At 52.6% G+C, this 16229-nt stretch overlaps 1 protein-coding gene across 1 annotated transcript in view; it reads left to right on the top strand.

Moving 5' to 3' along the window:
- Positions 1–16229, top strand: part of DLGAP4 (DLG associated protein 4) — a 130219-nt gene that overhangs the window by 49670 nt on the left and 64320 nt on the right. The window contains exons 3-6 of the mRNA XM_037043990.1: positions 2277–2518; positions 4964–5078; positions 7796–7846; positions 10575–10815. Of these exons, the coding sequence (XP_036899885.1) occupies positions 2277–2518; positions 4964–5078; positions 7796–7846; positions 10575–10815 (649 nt within the window). The remainder of the gene's footprint in view (positions 1–2276; positions 2519–4963; positions 5079–7795; positions 7847–10574; positions 10816–16229) is intronic.

Consider the following 16229-nt stretch of genomic DNA (forward strand, 5'->3'; position numbering starts at 1 on the left):
TGGCCCTGACTATTAGGGTACTGGGAGAAAAAGACACATGGACAGACAGGCATGTCAGTGTGAGCAGGATGTTCTGGAGAACAGCTGAGGCAGTGCAGGGGCCCTAACCCAGTTTGGGGGACTGGCTTTATTCTTTCAAATGCTAATGTTTGTTGGTGTATTATTATACACCAAGGCCACATTCAGGGAAAATGGCAGAAGGCTCAGCCATCTCCGTGGCTACACATCCCCCATGTTTCTCAAGGGCAGGGACAGTGACAGAGCCCAAGATGTGGGTGGCAGTTCCAGGAAGCGGATTCTAGTACCCGTCAAGGAGGAAGGGGCCACTTCTGCAGGTAGTGAGCTGGCCTACCTGGGGGTAGGGGTGCCAGGGCAGGCCTGGCCAGCCTCTGGGAACACAGAGATGCGTTTCTGAGCCAGATGAACATCAAAGTCTGACAATGCTTGTCATTCTATATAAAATTCCAAAGGCACTGAAATGAAGGAGAAAGGCTATTTTTTAATAAGGAAAAAATGAAATTCAGGCAGTATTTTATATATTTAAGCCTTTTATGGCTCTCAATCCACTTCCTAATTTAGAAACAGAAGACCGTTGTGTGGCCTGGCTTCCTCTCAGAATGGTGTGGTTGATGGTATGAAAATGCTTCGGGGACACTGGGGAGGGGTAGCCCTGAAGGCCCTGAGGTGGTGCTGCCCCACTGTGTGACCGGAGGCAGGCGGCAGGGGGAAGCGGCTGAGGCAGCAACAGGTTTTGGGCAGAAATATATAGGCCACCTTCCCAAGGGACAAGTAGAGGTAGGGAGGCTGGGCTAGCAAATGGTTTGGCGGGTAGAATGTGCAGGCTCACGACTGGCTGGGCAGTCAGCTGGGGAGGGGGTCCGGGAAGGCTGAGGAGGTGCCCTAGGGTGGGAGTCCCAGGCAGGAACCCTCCCTTAGCTGGGAATTAGCCACCGGTAATGCGGGCAATAAAAAGAATGTGGCATCTGTGCAGCCAATTTGGGGAGTGTGCGTTTGTGCACCTGGTAAAGAATGGGTATGATATATACACGAGAAACATGTATACCTGGGCATCCATGGTGAAGGAGAGACAGAGTGAAGGTATGCCGTCTGCATATGTTGAGCAGAAATATACACGGAGAGCTGGGCACATGTTGAGATATGGCCTCAGCGCGGTGGTGGCTAGTGTGTATGTGATGTGTGTGAATATGCACTGTGTTTATGTTGTGTACACATTGAGGGGTATTTACACCATGCAGGGGCTGCTGGGGTGCATCCTCGGTGAGATGGGTGTGTATGGAAAGTATGCCCGCTCTCAGATACGTACACATGAGGAGGCCTGTTTACTCTGTGCTGGGGCTGAGGTGGTGTAAGTGCTGAGATGTGCACCCTCATTCATTGAGAAGTGAAGGTCCACTGTGTGTACACGTCTGTGTGCATTAGATGAACGAGGGGTGTGGGCTGTGGGTGCTGCTGCCCTGCAGCAGCTGGCAGAGCCTGGCCTTAGGAAGACAGAGGCAGTCCCCTCTATTGGTTTCTGTTACCGTAACCTTTGGGGACTAGACGTGCCCTCACAGCTGTGATCTCACTTGCCCTTATCACAACCCCCCTCCACAGGTGGGGGACAGGCAGTCCACGAGGTTCAGATGGGAAAATTGAGCCCTTTTTCCAGCTAACTGAGTGGCTATGCCACCCTGAGAGCCAGCTCCCTGGTACCTCAGTTTACTGACCAGTGGGGTATGGAACTGTGTTTGGCTTGGAGGACCCCACCCCCATAGTGATGTGCCAGGGTCCTCTGACCCATCCTCCCCCGTCCCAGGGCCAGGCTCTTGGTGTCAGGTCCGGGGGGCCTCCCACAGCTCTGTTGTTCTCATCTGTGTAATGGCATCATCAGCTGTCCTCTGAGATAGCAGGGGAAGTGATGGGAACACAGTGGCTACTTAGAAAGGTAGCTGCAGTGCCTAGTGGTTTTGCTGGGGCACCCAGCCTGGGATCCATGGAGCAATCTGAGGTCGGAAATGGGCAGGGACTTGCTTAAGGCCCATAGTGAAGTTGTGGCAGAGCCGGCTCTGGACCCCAGCTATCCTTCCCAGCCTGGGGCTCTGCCCAACTGCTGGGTGGCTTCAATGCCAGTACCCAGCGCCAAAGGTGGAACTCTCTGAGATGGGGAGCGAGAGAGCTTCAGAACCGGTGCTCTGACCCAGGTGACCCGACCAGCCTGAGGCTGAGCGGCCCGTGGTTCTCCTGAAGTGTGCTGAGGCCTTTCCACCCATTCCCAGGTGCCCGGTGGTGGTGGCGAGTGGAGCACTGCACTGCTGTCCCCGCGCGAGTCAGACACCACGGCGGAGGGCCACATCCCGTGCCGACGCATGCGCAGCGGCAGCTACATCAAGGCCATGGGCGACGAGGACAGCGACGAATCTGGTGGCAGCCCCAAGCCCTCACCCAAGACAGCGGCGCGGCGCCAGAGCTACCTCAGGGCCACGCAGCAGTCTCTGGGAGAGCAGAGTAACCCTCGCCGGTGAGCGCACAGGTCCTCTCTCTAAGGTCCGGCCCCCAGGCAAGCCCTGCCCCCGAAGCCCCGCCCCTAGACGTCCAGGTCCGACCCTGGAGGTCTCAGCTCCCACCTCAGCGCTGCCCCCAGAAGCCCCGCTCCCAGAAGCCCTGGACACTGGTGAGTTCTGCTTCCCAAGTGTACCTCTCCCTTAAAGTGAGCCCCACCACTGTGGGAGCCCCGCCCACAAGTTAACTAGGTTCCATTGGAGCTCCGCCCCTTCAGGTGAGCCCCGCCCACACAAGTGCTCTCCCTTGGGGAAGATTCTTGCTGTGTAAAAGCTCACAGGTAAGCCTTGCTCCCTAGGTGAGCCCTGCATAACTATGCCCCATCCCTGGAAACCTCTCCTTCCTCCCTCTCGTCTGTCCCCAGAGAGCCCAGCCCCACAGATGAACCTTGCCTGAGACCAGAACCCGAGCCCACAATGACCCAGGTACCCTAAACAAACCCCTCTTCAGGCTAGGCCCTTTCTGAGGTCCTCATCCTTAGGTTGACCCTTGCACTTTGACTGAGTTGACTCTGGAGAGCCCCTGCATTTGGTGAAGCACCCCATAAGCCCCCCAGCAGTAAGTCCTGACCACGAATCAGCCTCATCCTATGGTAAACCAGGAGGGAAGCCTCCCTAGGGTGACTGGCCAGGTAAACCCCGCCCCTAGGGGTCACTCCCCAGGTGAGTTCCACTCGCAAAGGCACAGTGCCCCAGGAGATGCTCTATTTCAGGTTAGGAGAACCAAGCCCACCACTTAGGCCAGCACTGCCCAGGGAAGTGTCAGAGGTCCCTCTGCCCATGTCCCTGTAATTGATCCCTGTGGTGAGCTCCAAGATTGGGGAGGAGAGAGAATCCATAAGGCAAGGGGAGATAGAGAGCCTTCAGCTGTCCATCATTCTGCCTGGAATTCTGTTATTGGAGCCTTAGCCTGTTGCTTTAAGACTTGGAAGAGTCCGTGAAATATGAATGAATGGAACATACACAGAGAAAGCAGCAATTGATATGTTAGAGAGAGAGGTGAGGCTTTCACATGCAAAACTCACCATGGAGATTAGAACAGAAAGGAATGAGGGGCAAATTACGGAAAGTCTATCCAATGAGTACAAAACAGGTGAAACTCAGTGTGGGGGACTCAAAGTCCACCGAGGAAGAAAAACAAAAGCAAGTCAGAAACAAACAAAGGAAAGACTTGGAAGAGCTGAAGAAAACAAGCTTAGTCCTAGTTCTCCAACTACTGCAGGCACAGATGGACCAAGGCTTCATGGAGGAGGCGGTTTTCGAGGACTGAGACAGGAAGGGGAGCAGGTCAGGTGGCAGCAGGACTGAGGCAGGGAGAGGAGAAGCCAGGAGTCTCTCTGGCTGGAGCAGAAGGCAGGGAATGGCCTGCAGGGGAAATTTAGGACACCACTGGCCAGTCCCTGGTCAGTTCCTCTCCGAACCTCAGTTTTCCCACCTTTAAGTGAGCGGGGCTGAGCTGGATGACCTCTAAAACCTCGTTTAGGCCTGAAATCCTACAATTCTATGAATGATCAGTGGGTGTTAAAATTGGAGAGGTGGTCAGGACCAGGGTGCAGGCCTTGAGTAAGAGGAAATCAACAACAGTAGTAGCAGTAATGGGCGCCACCTGTTAGCTCTTGCCGGACTCCGGGGTCTGCCCCAATGCACTTTAATCTGCATCACCTAATCCTCCTCGCTGCAGCCCCAGCAGGCAGGCAGTGTCATTCCCACTTAATAGGTGAGGGGACGGACACTTAAACAAAGGTGATAACTTGTCCAGGGTCACCCAGCCAGGAAACTGGACTCCAGTCCAAGCCTGTCTATATCAAGAGCCTGAGCAGTTGGCTGCTGGGACCTTATCCCCAAAGTGGTGGGGGGCAGGGAGTGTGGGGGTTCCAGGGGAGTGAGGCCCAGGTTCAGGTAGATGTGAGAAATATCAGAGCTGGGACCATGGGGATAATTGGTAAGTCTTCAGGGGCCTGGTGGGGGCCACCTGACATCACGTAGAAATTGATGCCCTTTGGGCAGCCTTCTGAGTTCATTGCTGTGGGTCTTGATGGACCCCACCTCCTCTGTCCAGCCCCCAGAATTGCCCTGGACCTGCAGGGGAGGAGACTGTAGAATTGAGCTAGTGTGGGCCAAATGGGTTTGAACCCGTCAAAAGCAAGCTTGTGCTGCCACCTCATGGCTACAACAGATATGACAAGTGCAGCCTGCACCCTCCAGCCTCACAAGGCCTCCAAAAGCTGGGAGCACTCCACTTGCTCATTGCCCTGCCCCCACCACCATCACTATCAGACTGGCAGTGGCTTCCATTTTTCCCTCTGCCACTGAATGACCTTGGCTAGTCTTTTCCCCTCTGAGCCTCAGTTTCCCAAGCTGAACAATAGGTGGGCTGAGCCCTGTCTGCTCCCTGCCCCCACTAGGAGCCTGGACCGCCTGGATTCTGTGGACGTGCTGCTGCCCTCCAAGTGTCCGAGCTGGGAGGAAGACTACAACCCCATCAGCGACAGTCTCAACGACTCCAGCTGCATCAGCCAGGTGAGGGTGACGGGCAGCCTGAAGGTCAGTGCGTCCGGGAGAGCCACAGCTCCCACCCCGAAGGACAGACACCTGGGCCCAGCCCCTGCCAAGTGGCCTACACTGTGCTTCTGTTCCGTCTTTGTTCTCAAAGCTGCCTGAGTGTGTCTCTCTGACTGTCCAGTGCCTGGGGAGCAGTCACAGGGCCTGACACTGCACAGCTTAGGCTGTGGATCCCCAGGGCCCACATCACTGCTCTAGACCCAGGGGCCCTGAGGATGGGAGCCAGAGACCTGGGTTTGGGTCCTAGCCTTGTCACTGATAACAGGAGCACAGGACAAGTCACCCACTCCCTGAGCCTGTTTTCCTGACCTACCACGGGAGGGTAGTAATTCCTATTTCAAAGGGTTGTGAGAAATCAATGAGATAATGAATATCAAGTTCCCAGCGAAGGTTAGCTACCTTCGTGGTTCTTGTTGTCTTGCTGTGCGACCCCACTCTGGAGTGCTAACAGCAAAAGCATCCTGTGTTGCTTTTGCAACCTGTAATGCTCCGCTCCTTGAACCCTCACAGCCACCCCTGAGGGGACGTTATTATTCACCTCCTCATCTCACAGATGAGGATGCTGAGGCTCAGAGAGGTGAGATTACACAGCTAGGAAGAAGCGAAGGTGGGCCCTAGCTGGTGTAGCTCAGTGGATTGAGCGTGGGCCTGCAAACCAAACAACCATGGTTCAATTCCCAGTCAGGGCACATGCCTGGGTTACAGGCCAGTTCCCAGCAGGGGACTGGATTACAGGCCAGTTCCCAGCAGGGGACGAATGAGAGGCAACCATACATTGCTGTTTCTCTCCCTCTCTCCTTCCCTTCCCCTCTAAAGATAAAATCTTTAAAAAAAAAAAAAAAGCAAAGGTGGGCAGGGACCCAGGTCTGTCAGACCCTGCCCTTTAGAGTTTGCAAAGGTAGGACTGGCCACTGCTCGAGAGCTCCCCTGACTGTGGATATGGAGACAAGGCAGACACAGGCCAGTGGAAATACAGCAAGGCAGCGAGGGCAGCCAGGTGCAGACCTAGCCCTAGCCTTCTCACTGGGCAGGGACGGCCCAGGTCACACTGTGTGCAGTCTCATGGCCCAGGCTGAGGGACCGCTCAGAGCCAGAAACCTCTGGGACCCCCAGCTACTGAACCCCCCATTCTCCCTCACCTGGCTGAGCCTGCCCCAGGCCCCCACCCTTAGCACTGTTGTTCCCAGACTCCAAGGAGACTGACCTCAGGCATGGGGAGGGGTCACACCCCAGCCATGGGACTCTCTGTCGCCCTCATCCAGGCCCCACCAAGTCTCACCTGAACAATTGTCCTGGCCTCCATGCCTGCCACCTCCAATCTGTTCTCAGCAGCTAGAGAGTTTGTAAAAGACTTACAGCAGAGCACATGACCCCCCTGCAAACCTTCCATGGTTCCCACCTCCCCAAGGGAGAGCCAGAGTCCTTACTGGGACCTGGCAGGCCCTGCCTCCCTCAGGACATGATCTTCCCTTGCTCTGTCTCTCACTCTGCTACGGCCTCACTGGCCTCCTCTCTATTCCTCGCACATCTGGTTCCTGCCCCAGGTCACTGCATCTGCTTTTCCCTCTTCCCGGAGCACTAATCTCAGATCTTTGTGCAGCTGAGTCTTCCCTGCATTTCAGGTCTTTGTCAAATGTCACCTTCTCAGAGGGGCCTGCCCTGTCCCGTAAAGGAGTCCCCAGGGCACTGTGCCTTGCCCTACTTAATTTTCTTGACAGCACTTAGTGTTACCTGGAATTACGTTTGTTTGTTTGTTTGCTTGCTTAATGTCTGTCTTGCTCTTAAGACTGAGAGCTTCCTACAGGCAGGGACCTTGCTGTCTTGTTCTCCAGAGTGTCCCTGGCATGTGGCACAGGGCACGTGGGTGTTTGCTGAATGGCCAGCTTCCCTCCCTGTCATTTCCACCCTACCACGTTCTCTCAGCTCTCAGTCTTCCTGTCTGTGTCTGTGTCTCTCCCCTCATTTCACACTTGTCTCTAACTCTGTAGTCGTATCATTTCCATGTTTCTCTCTGGGTCTGTCTGTCTCACACCCATTTCTACCCCCTGCCTGGCCCTGGCACCTGGACCACATTTGTCTTTTGGTTACACAACAAGGCCAAAGTTATTGGCCAGGCTGGGGACCCCAGCAGGGCTCTCCTATTACCCCCTACCCATCCCCAGCCCTGTGCTAGTTCAGGGTCCTCTGAACTCCCAAACCTTCAGCCCCAGAGGCGTGAGTGACCTGAGCCACACCTGTGGCTCCAAAGTCGGAGATGTGCCAGCTCCAGCTGTGTCTCTGAGGCCTCAAATCCTGACAGAAGGAGCCCCCACCCACCGGGCAATGGACTTTGCAGGCCCTGACTAGGGAGGAAAAGGCTCTGTCCCTAACCTGTAGATCCTGGGGACTGCCCACCCAGGCAAGAGGCAGCAGACAGGGCATCCATGGTGTCAGGGGCCAGACTAAGAGAAAGATGTGTAAGCAGTAGATTACAAGTCCTCAGCAATGCCCAACCCCAGAAGGAGTAAGTCTCCCATTCCTGGAGGAAGCCAAGTCAGACCTAGAACCTGGGCCTCAGCCGGTCTGAGGAAGTTAGACCAGTTAGCCACAAGCTCTCTTGCAGTGGAACCTGAGCAACCAACCCCAGCCCCAGCCTTGGTCTCCCCATAACCCTTCCCCTCCCTCTCTTTCTACAGATTTTTGGACAGGCCTCCCTGATCCCCCAGTTGTTTGGTCATGAGCAGCAGGTCAGTATGTTTGCGATTCTTTCATACCCCAGTCCCAGAATCCAGGGCTGGGTTTTAGGCCTGGCACCTGAGGCCCGGCACCTGGCATCCAGCTCCCAGCCCCGGCAGGTACAAGCAGAGCCAGCACCAGGAAAGCCTCCTCCAATGAGGCTGGAGTCTAGGCTCATGTTGGTGTCCTGACCTTCCACTCCCCGGCCTTATTGCATCACTTCTTTGTGCCTCAGTTTCCTCTTCCCCAAAATGGGAAAGAATGAGCGAGTTTCTATGAATGGGGAAGAAATAGCCCCAGGACAAGGACAAGCATTCCCTGAGAGTCTTTTGGCTTCCTCCCTCCTTGCCTCCCCCAAAGCTGGGGAAAAGCCGGGGGTGACTTTTTCTTGAACAGCCTGGGGACTCGTGATATTGACCTTCAGGTCCCAGCCCCTAGACCCTCTGACTTTTCTCCTTTTGGGGCCTTTGAGGATGTTGGCGTGTTGGGATTTTCTGAATGCAGAGACTGTCCAATTTTACAGAAGTTGGGACAGAGGGGCTGCACCAAGGGTGCCCCCCTCCGTGCACACTAATCCTGCCTCTGGAAGTGGCCCTCTCTCCCACCCAGGTTCCAGCCCCAAGACCAGAAAGTAGAGCAGAAGAGGTGCTCTGAGCTTAACCCTTCATTGGGTGAGGTACTTGTCTAAGGCCATATGTCCTCAAGGGGCAAAACTAGTTAGGATTGGCCCCACATTTCCCAGTGCCGGAGGTGGATGCCTTCTGTGCCCCCCATGTCACAGTGCCTCTTGCACATATTATTCCAGAAGGTCTTTGGGGAGTCCACAGGGGGCCGGGCAACCTATTTTTCCTTTTACTTCAACAGGCTCGTGGTAAAGATGTGACGTGTTCACATACCAAACCCCCAGGGCAGTTCCTTGCCCATAGTGTGTCCTCAGTGATACACCGGCCAGCAGCACTGACCTGGTGCTTCCCCCCCACCCCCACCCCCATCAGAGCTCTGGAGCATCTTAACCACATCACAAACCCTTGCACTCACCCCACAGAGCTGCCCATGGTACTAGGCACAGGTTAGCAGGTGTTTCCTCTCCCAGACACTATTCTCAGTTTGTGGTAGGAATTATTTCACTGAATCTGGACAATAACCCTATTAAATTTGGTCTATAACCAGCTACCAAATTTGGTCTGTAATGTCTCTGAGGCGCAGAGCAGTTCAGAGACTGGCCGACATTCATACTGTGAGGAAATGATGAGCCAGAGATGCAACCCGGACAGTCGCGCCCCAGAGCCGTGGTGTTACTGTGTTGTCCTGAAGCAAGGCCACTTCAGGTGGCAGCTTTGGACACACCCATCTCTTTACTGTCCCCTCCAAGCGAATTCTGAATATGCCACCCTGCCTTTTACTGTATCAGTAATGTCCCATGGAACTTTATGCTGTGATGGAAATGTTCCGTCGTCCACGGTGCCTGACAAGGTAGCATGAGCAAGTGAAACGTGAGTAAGGAAAGGCACTTCTTATTTAATTTTAATTAACTTATGCCTACATAGCCCCACATGGTTAGTTACTACCGAATTGGACAGCCCAGATTCAGACCTTCCCAGACATATGCTCCAAACTGGGTGATGAGTCAGAGTCATTTCACTTGATGAAGCATCAGACAAGCGCGTGGGCATTTCATTTCATTTCGAAGAAGAAACACTGACCCAGAGGAAAGTGATGGCCTGAGACCACACAGCTCAGTCCAGGGCAGAGCTGGCCCCAGGCCTGGCTCTGTCCTTTTCTCCACGAGGTGCTCGGTCAACTCCCGTGCCTCCCCCAGGACCTCCACCCGGTGCCCATTTCTGGCCAGCTGACTCCTTACGTCTTCTGACCCCCAGTTGTCCGCATGGCCTGAAACATGAGTTCGGAGGTCCTTCTGGGACCCCTGGAGAGCGTGTGTGTGGTGAGGCCCCTTTATGTTCACACCTCCAGATGCGGATTTGTAGGATCTTCAAATCTGTGGTCATCTCCGGAGGGACACTTAGGAACCACCTAGATGGGGCTGAACTAGATGTGAGGTGGCGAATAGCAGCCAGGCCGCCGCTCCCCATCCTCACCGCCACGCCCCTCATCCTGTGGTGTGTTCTCACACCAGGTGATCCGGTCAGCTTCGTGTCTGGCCTTTGCCTCCATCCCAGACCCCTCCCCAGTATCCACTGTGTATACCAGGGCTAGTTCAATCTTCCTTAAATACACATTTGGGGTGTTTGATTCTGCCATTTACTCACTGGGTACCCTTGGTAAGTGCGTTCCCTTCACTGTGCATGGTATGAATGATCTCACTTAACCTTGACAATAATCCTATAAAATTCGGTCTAAAACTAGCCCTATTTTACAGATAATAAGTATCTATACATTGTAAGAGAGTAAATATCTAGCCCACCTATTGGCACCCCACTTCCAACATTCTGGCAGATATTACTAATTGATTATAGCCTTTGTTCCCACTGAATTCAGATGTGACCTTAAAATCCATCAGTCCATTAGTGGGATGGGAAACGCGAGGCCCAGAGAGGCGAGAGGGGCTGTGTGTCTCCAAGGGCTCCGTGTGCTGATCCCATTTTGAGTGAGACGGACGGGGAGATGGGCTGAGTTGAGGACCCACAGATTTGACAGCCATGCCGCTGAGCCGGCCACAAAGCTCCCTGTCCCTCTAGGACGGGCAAAGCTGGCCCCTGACGCCTGCCTTTGCCCGGACAGGTTCGGGAGGCAGATCTGAGCGACCAGTATGAGGCGGCCTGCGAATCTGCCTGCAGCGAAGCGGAGTCGACAGCGGCGGAGGCACTGGACCTGCCGCTGCCGAGCTACTTCCGCTCCCGCAGCCACAGCTACCTGCGCGCCATCCAGGCGGGCTGCTCGCAGGAAGAAGACAGTGTCTCCCTGCAGTCCCTCTCCCCACCGCCTAGCACCAGTAGCCTCAGCAACAGTCGCACGCTCCCGAGTGAGTACAAGGGTGGGGGTGGGGGGCCTTGCTTTGTTTTGTTGTGGTGGGGGACAGCCAATGGGAAATGCTAGGGAGGCCTTGGGCTGAAATTTCCACCAACTGGTGAACTGGTGCTCAAATGGGGGCCACAGAGGCTGGTGCCACACCACTGGTGGCCTGGGTGAGGGGGTTGGTGAAGGCTCCAGCTTGTGGGATAGTAGCTGGTTGCCCCGGGCTGCCTAGACCCTGGCTCAGAGCTGCCACCTACTGGTGGGCCGGGCTCACTTCGACCTATCTGTTTGGATTAAAGTAGGCAACCAGTGGGGAGGACTGGACTCTGAAGAGAAGGTGGAGCATTCTGGGAGAGGATGGGATCTACTTTGAGCCTTCTCATAGGAGTGAGTTTGCAGGTGTCTGTCACAAACCGCCCTTCCTGATACTTGTTCTGAATTCTCTGAAGATAACCCGCAAAAGATCAGAGAAAAAAAGAGGACCCTGTGTCACAGAGCAAGCTGTGAAAATCAACAAAACCAGGACCAAGGGAAATCATACCGCAATATCCAGCTTAGCAGAGAGAGAATTCTGGGCTTACTCTGGCTAGCTGCTTCTCCCTGAGCCTCAGTTTCCCATCTATACATGAACCGGGGCGTAAGCCAGACCCCAGGGGGCTCTTGGGGAGATGAAACCTAGACTTAGCATAGGAAGTGTTTATTTGTGTTTGTCAGGGGCTTGCACACAGTAGGAGCTGACAAGTGGTAGCTGTTATCACTGGGTTCAGACTTGACTGTGAGCTTCCTAGCAATTGAAGGCAATCGGGGTTGGACTGTTGTCAAAAGAGACAGCTGTTTCGAGTACTCAATTGTGTGTTCGATGTTCATAAATGAACCTGAATCCTGTGGATTGCGTGTACACAGGAGACCAGCTTGTTGGCTGAATGAACTGGCTTTTGCAGGAGGGCAGAGCAAGAAACCACTTTGTTTCCCTATTGCCTGGACCCGACATATGGGCGGATCCTTGAGCTTTTCTAGTCATTTTTAGCCTTTAAGGAACAGTCTCATTGTCAGGTATTAAGAGTCTAGTTGGGTCTAATTTCATTTCAGACTTCAGTCTCGTCTGCCTTGACATCTCCTGCACCTGCAGGTGGGTGTGGTGGTCAGTGTCTTTTCTGTTCGTCCAGGTGGGAGGGGGAGGTCACTAGTGCAGGTGTCATCTTGCATCAGGACTTTCTCTAAGACAGATGCCACATGCTGGCTCTTTGTCCTAGGGGCTGCTCCTGGAGCTCCTCCTGTCCTGCATGGCCCATGTGGTGCCTTCTTTCCTGGCACGGGCAGCCTTCCTCCAGCCCACTGCTTCTTATTCCTCCTCAGCTCCTCCAGCCCATGGACCCCCTCCTCCCCTCCCCTCAGCCTTTGCTTTTTGCTAGGTGGCCTGGCCCTGCCAGGCAGCCATCTGGGGCAGAATTCTCTGAAGACAACTCCAGCCCTACTTTCTTCCTCAGCTCCCACATAACCCATGTGAAATGAGGCCTTTGCTTTGCGGCACTCTGGAAGTCTGGGTTGGTCTGCCTCAGCCTTTTTTCTAGACCTGCAGTCACACGCAGCTGGCGCTGCTGGCCTCACCATTTCTGAGGTCTCCAAGCAGGTGCTGAGGCCCAGGTTCTGTGGCCTCCAAATCCAGGGGATGCCTGCCCCGATCCCCAGGCAGTCTTCTACTGTCCCATAGGAGCCTTGGGTGGAGAGGAAGATTCCCCACATCATCAGGCCCTTGCCAAGTTCTCTAAGTATGAAGTGGGCCTGGGGGGACATAACGGCACCCCAGCAATTTTCTTCGAATAACCTTTCATTCACTGATCTCCCACAACCTCCATCACTCACGAAGGAGCTGGGGATGGGTGACAGGCTACAAGTCTCAGGACTGTTTGGGTTCCTATATAGGTTGGCTATTGCTAGAGTAGTACTGAATAACAAACCACCACAAAATCAGCGTAATACAAAAGTAAATGTTTGTTTCTTGCTCCCAAGTTTGTGAATCAGCTGGGACAGCTCTGCTTCCGGGGCCAAGGGGTCCTCGTGGGATCAGTGGCCTAGCCAGGGCATGCGCTCACGGGGATGGCAGAAGCACCAGAGAGCAAGCCTAACTCCACATGCACATTTCAAGGCCCCTGGTTGCGGAACAGCTGCTAAAATTCTATTGGCTAAAGCAGTCATATGACTGAGCTCAAATACAGGGGATGGGGGGTACACACCCACCTTTGTGTCAGAAATTGTATTTGTATGGCAAAGGGTTTAGATCCAGGGAAGAGTGAAGAATCGGCATCAGTAATTTAATCTAGAACAGACCACTCTCTTGGCCATACTGATGTAGAAGATACGCTTTTCCTGAAGACCCCTCCCCAAAGGCTCCTCCAATCATAACGTCAAGATCTCACCACCTATGCCAGGTCTGGATGCAACTCCTCTTGACTGAGTGACCTAAAATCTAAAGAGAACGTTGTCCACTTCCCACCCCCAGCTCCCCGTGCATCCAGCATACACTGCCGAAATAGGGACAGAATAATTGCAATTCACACTCCCGTGCAGAAGGAGAGAGAAGGGATTCAGAGACTGATTCGAGGCCATTCTGAAGTCCTTCTGGACAAATATGGATGAGTATTCTAGGATAGGAAATTTCCCTTGATGAGGCCCAGGCTGTACCACCTGGGGCTGATTCCCGGATCCGTTGTTCCCCAAAGCTCCTGGCTCTGGTCTCTGAAAGCCCTTCCTTTTCTATTCCCCTTTTTGGGCCCTTCTGAAGAGAGCACTGAAGAAAGTGCCCTTTGGGCAGTTGAATAGCTTTCTTCACCTGCTTTGTCCCTGAAGAGAGGGACCCAGGTGCCTTTTTATATCTTGAATGGTCTCAGTCCCTTCTGCCTAAGCTGATCATAGTTTGGGCCACACACCTGCCTCAGACACTTTATGGGTTTTCTCTGTATTTGATTCCACTTAACTCCATGTGCCAAAACCACACCTACAATTATTTTTGAGTCAGGCCAGTCTCTCTAGATTCAATTACGGCCACTTTGGAAGCATCAGGCTTCTGCATGGCCAAGTCCTCTGGGCTTTCTGGATGCCCCTTTGAGCAGCCGAGAGCATCCGCTGGAGAGTACCTCATTATTTTATAATATTAATAAAAGATGTTACAACCACCCCCTTGATTTGATCTTGTCCACATGCTGTATCTTAACTGGCCATGCCCTGGGTTTGATCTTTGTCCCTTGTCCTTGGTTTGATCTATATCTTAATTTGAGAATGATTTAATAGTAGAAGAGACTGGAAGTTAATAGATTTATTTTCCAACTCAACAAGTTCTGGACCCTCTATATTCCCTCCAAATATACTCTACCCTGTAACACTTCCTACTTCTTTTCTTTTTAAAAATTGATTTTTAGAGAGGGCAGGAGAAAGAAAAACATTGATCTGCTTCCCCACCCACTTATGCATTTATTTGTTGATTCTTGTATGTGCCCTGACCAGGAATTGAACCTACAACCTTGGCGTATTAGGACAATGATGCTCTAACCAACTGGACTACCTTTTTGGGGCCTTATTTCTTTTATGAATTCTCTTTCTTCTAAGTCTCTATCAAATGCAGCCCAAAGGAACCAGCTTTTGCTTTCAGCATTTTGCCTGGGTGCTATCTTGCCCAAATCCACGTACTCCCTTCAAGTTACTGTAGATTGACAGTTTTACCGAGTGTTTCTTTTTTTTTAATTTATTTTTTTAATATATTTTATTGATTATACTATTACAGTTGTTCTATTCCCCCCCTTCATTCCCCTCCACCCACACACTCCCTCCCCCACCATTCTCCCCCCCTTATTTATAACCACGTGTCTCAAGTTCTTTAGATTCTATATTTCCCCCAGTATTCTTGCCCTCCCCCTTATCTATTTTCTACCTACCGCCTATGCTATTTTCTGTACCTTCTCCCCTCTTCTCCTCCTCCCACTCCCCTGTTGCTAACCCTCCATGCGTTCTTCATTTCTGTGGTTCCACTCCTGATCTAGCTGTCCTCTAGGTTTGCTTTTGTTTTAGGTGTGGTTGTTAATAACTGTGAGTTTGCTGTCCTTTCACTGTTCATATTTTTCATCTTCTTTTTCTTAGATAAGTCCCTTTAGCATTTCATATAATAAGGGCCTGGTGATGATGAACTCCTTGAACTTGACCTTATCTGAGAAGCACTTTACCTGTCCTTCCATTCTAAATGAAAGTTTTGCTGGATAAAGCAATCTTGGCTGTAGGTCTTTGGATTTCATGACTTGGAATACTTCTTTCCAGCCCCTTCTTGCCTGCAAGGTCTCTTTTGAGAAATCCGCTGACAGTCTGATGGGTACTCCTTTGTAGGTGACTGTCCCCTTATCTCTTGCTGCTTCTAAGATTCTCTCCTTTATTTTAGTCTTGGCCAATGTAATTATGATGTGTCTTGGTGTGTTCCTTCTTGGGTCCAAGTTCTTTGGGACTCTCTGAGCTTCCTGGATTTCCTGGAAGTCTATTTCCTTTGCCAGACTGGGGAAGTTCTCCTTTATTATTTGTTCAAATACGTTTTCCACTCGTGGCTGTTTCTTTCCCCCTTCTGGTACCCCTATAATCCGGATGTTGGAACATTTAAAGATGTCCTGGAGGTTCCTAAGCCTCTCCTCATTTTTTTGAATTCTCATTATTTCATTCCTTTCTGGTGGGATGTTTTGTTCTTCCTTCTGGTCCATTCCATTGATTTGAGTCCCAGTTTCCTTTCCATCACTATTGGTTTCCTGGACATCTCCCTTCATTTCAATTAGTTTAGCCTTCATATGTTCCTCTAATTTGTGACTATAATCAACCAGTTCTGTGAGCATCCTGATAAATAGTGTCTTGAATTGTGCTTCTGAGAGGCTGGCAATTTCTCGGTCGCTGAGAGTTATCGGCTCTGGGGCTTTGAGTTCTTCTTGAGCCATCTTTTGGACTGTTTGTGCCTGTTACATATCAGGATCGGAGCCCCAGGTGTTCACCAGAGCAGGGCAACTCAGTCTCTGGGTTGTGATGCTGTATGTGGGGGCGGGGTCAAAGAGGAGCAATGGCGACCCGTCTGCCGTCTCCTGCCTCGGCCTCCACAGGTGTGGCAGCTGCCACTGTCACTGGGCCCACGAGTTTCGTCCCACTGCCCGCGAGTGTGCCATTGCCGTCAGCCCTCACCCCCTGGGACCTGCGTGGTCCATCTCACTGTGCGCGAATGTGCGACTGCGGTCAGTCTGCCCCACACCCTGGGTCCTGGCCACTTGCGCGCCTAGGTCTGGGAATCTTTCCTGCCCGACCCTGCTCTGCTGCTGGCTCCGCCCCTCTTACCGTCCCCTTGGAACGATTAGTTGTAGTCGGACTTCCGTATAATTCAATTTTCTGTTCTTTGGCTGTATCTTT

Source organism: Sturnira hondurensis, unplaced genomic scaffold (assembly GCF_014824575.4).
Source record: "Sturnira hondurensis isolate 20B ecotype Veracruz unplaced genomic scaffold, ASM1482457v3 Scaffold0004136, whole genome shotgun sequence".
Taxonomy (NCBI): Eukaryota; Metazoa; Chordata; class Mammalia; order Chiroptera; family Phyllostomidae; genus Sturnira; species Sturnira hondurensis.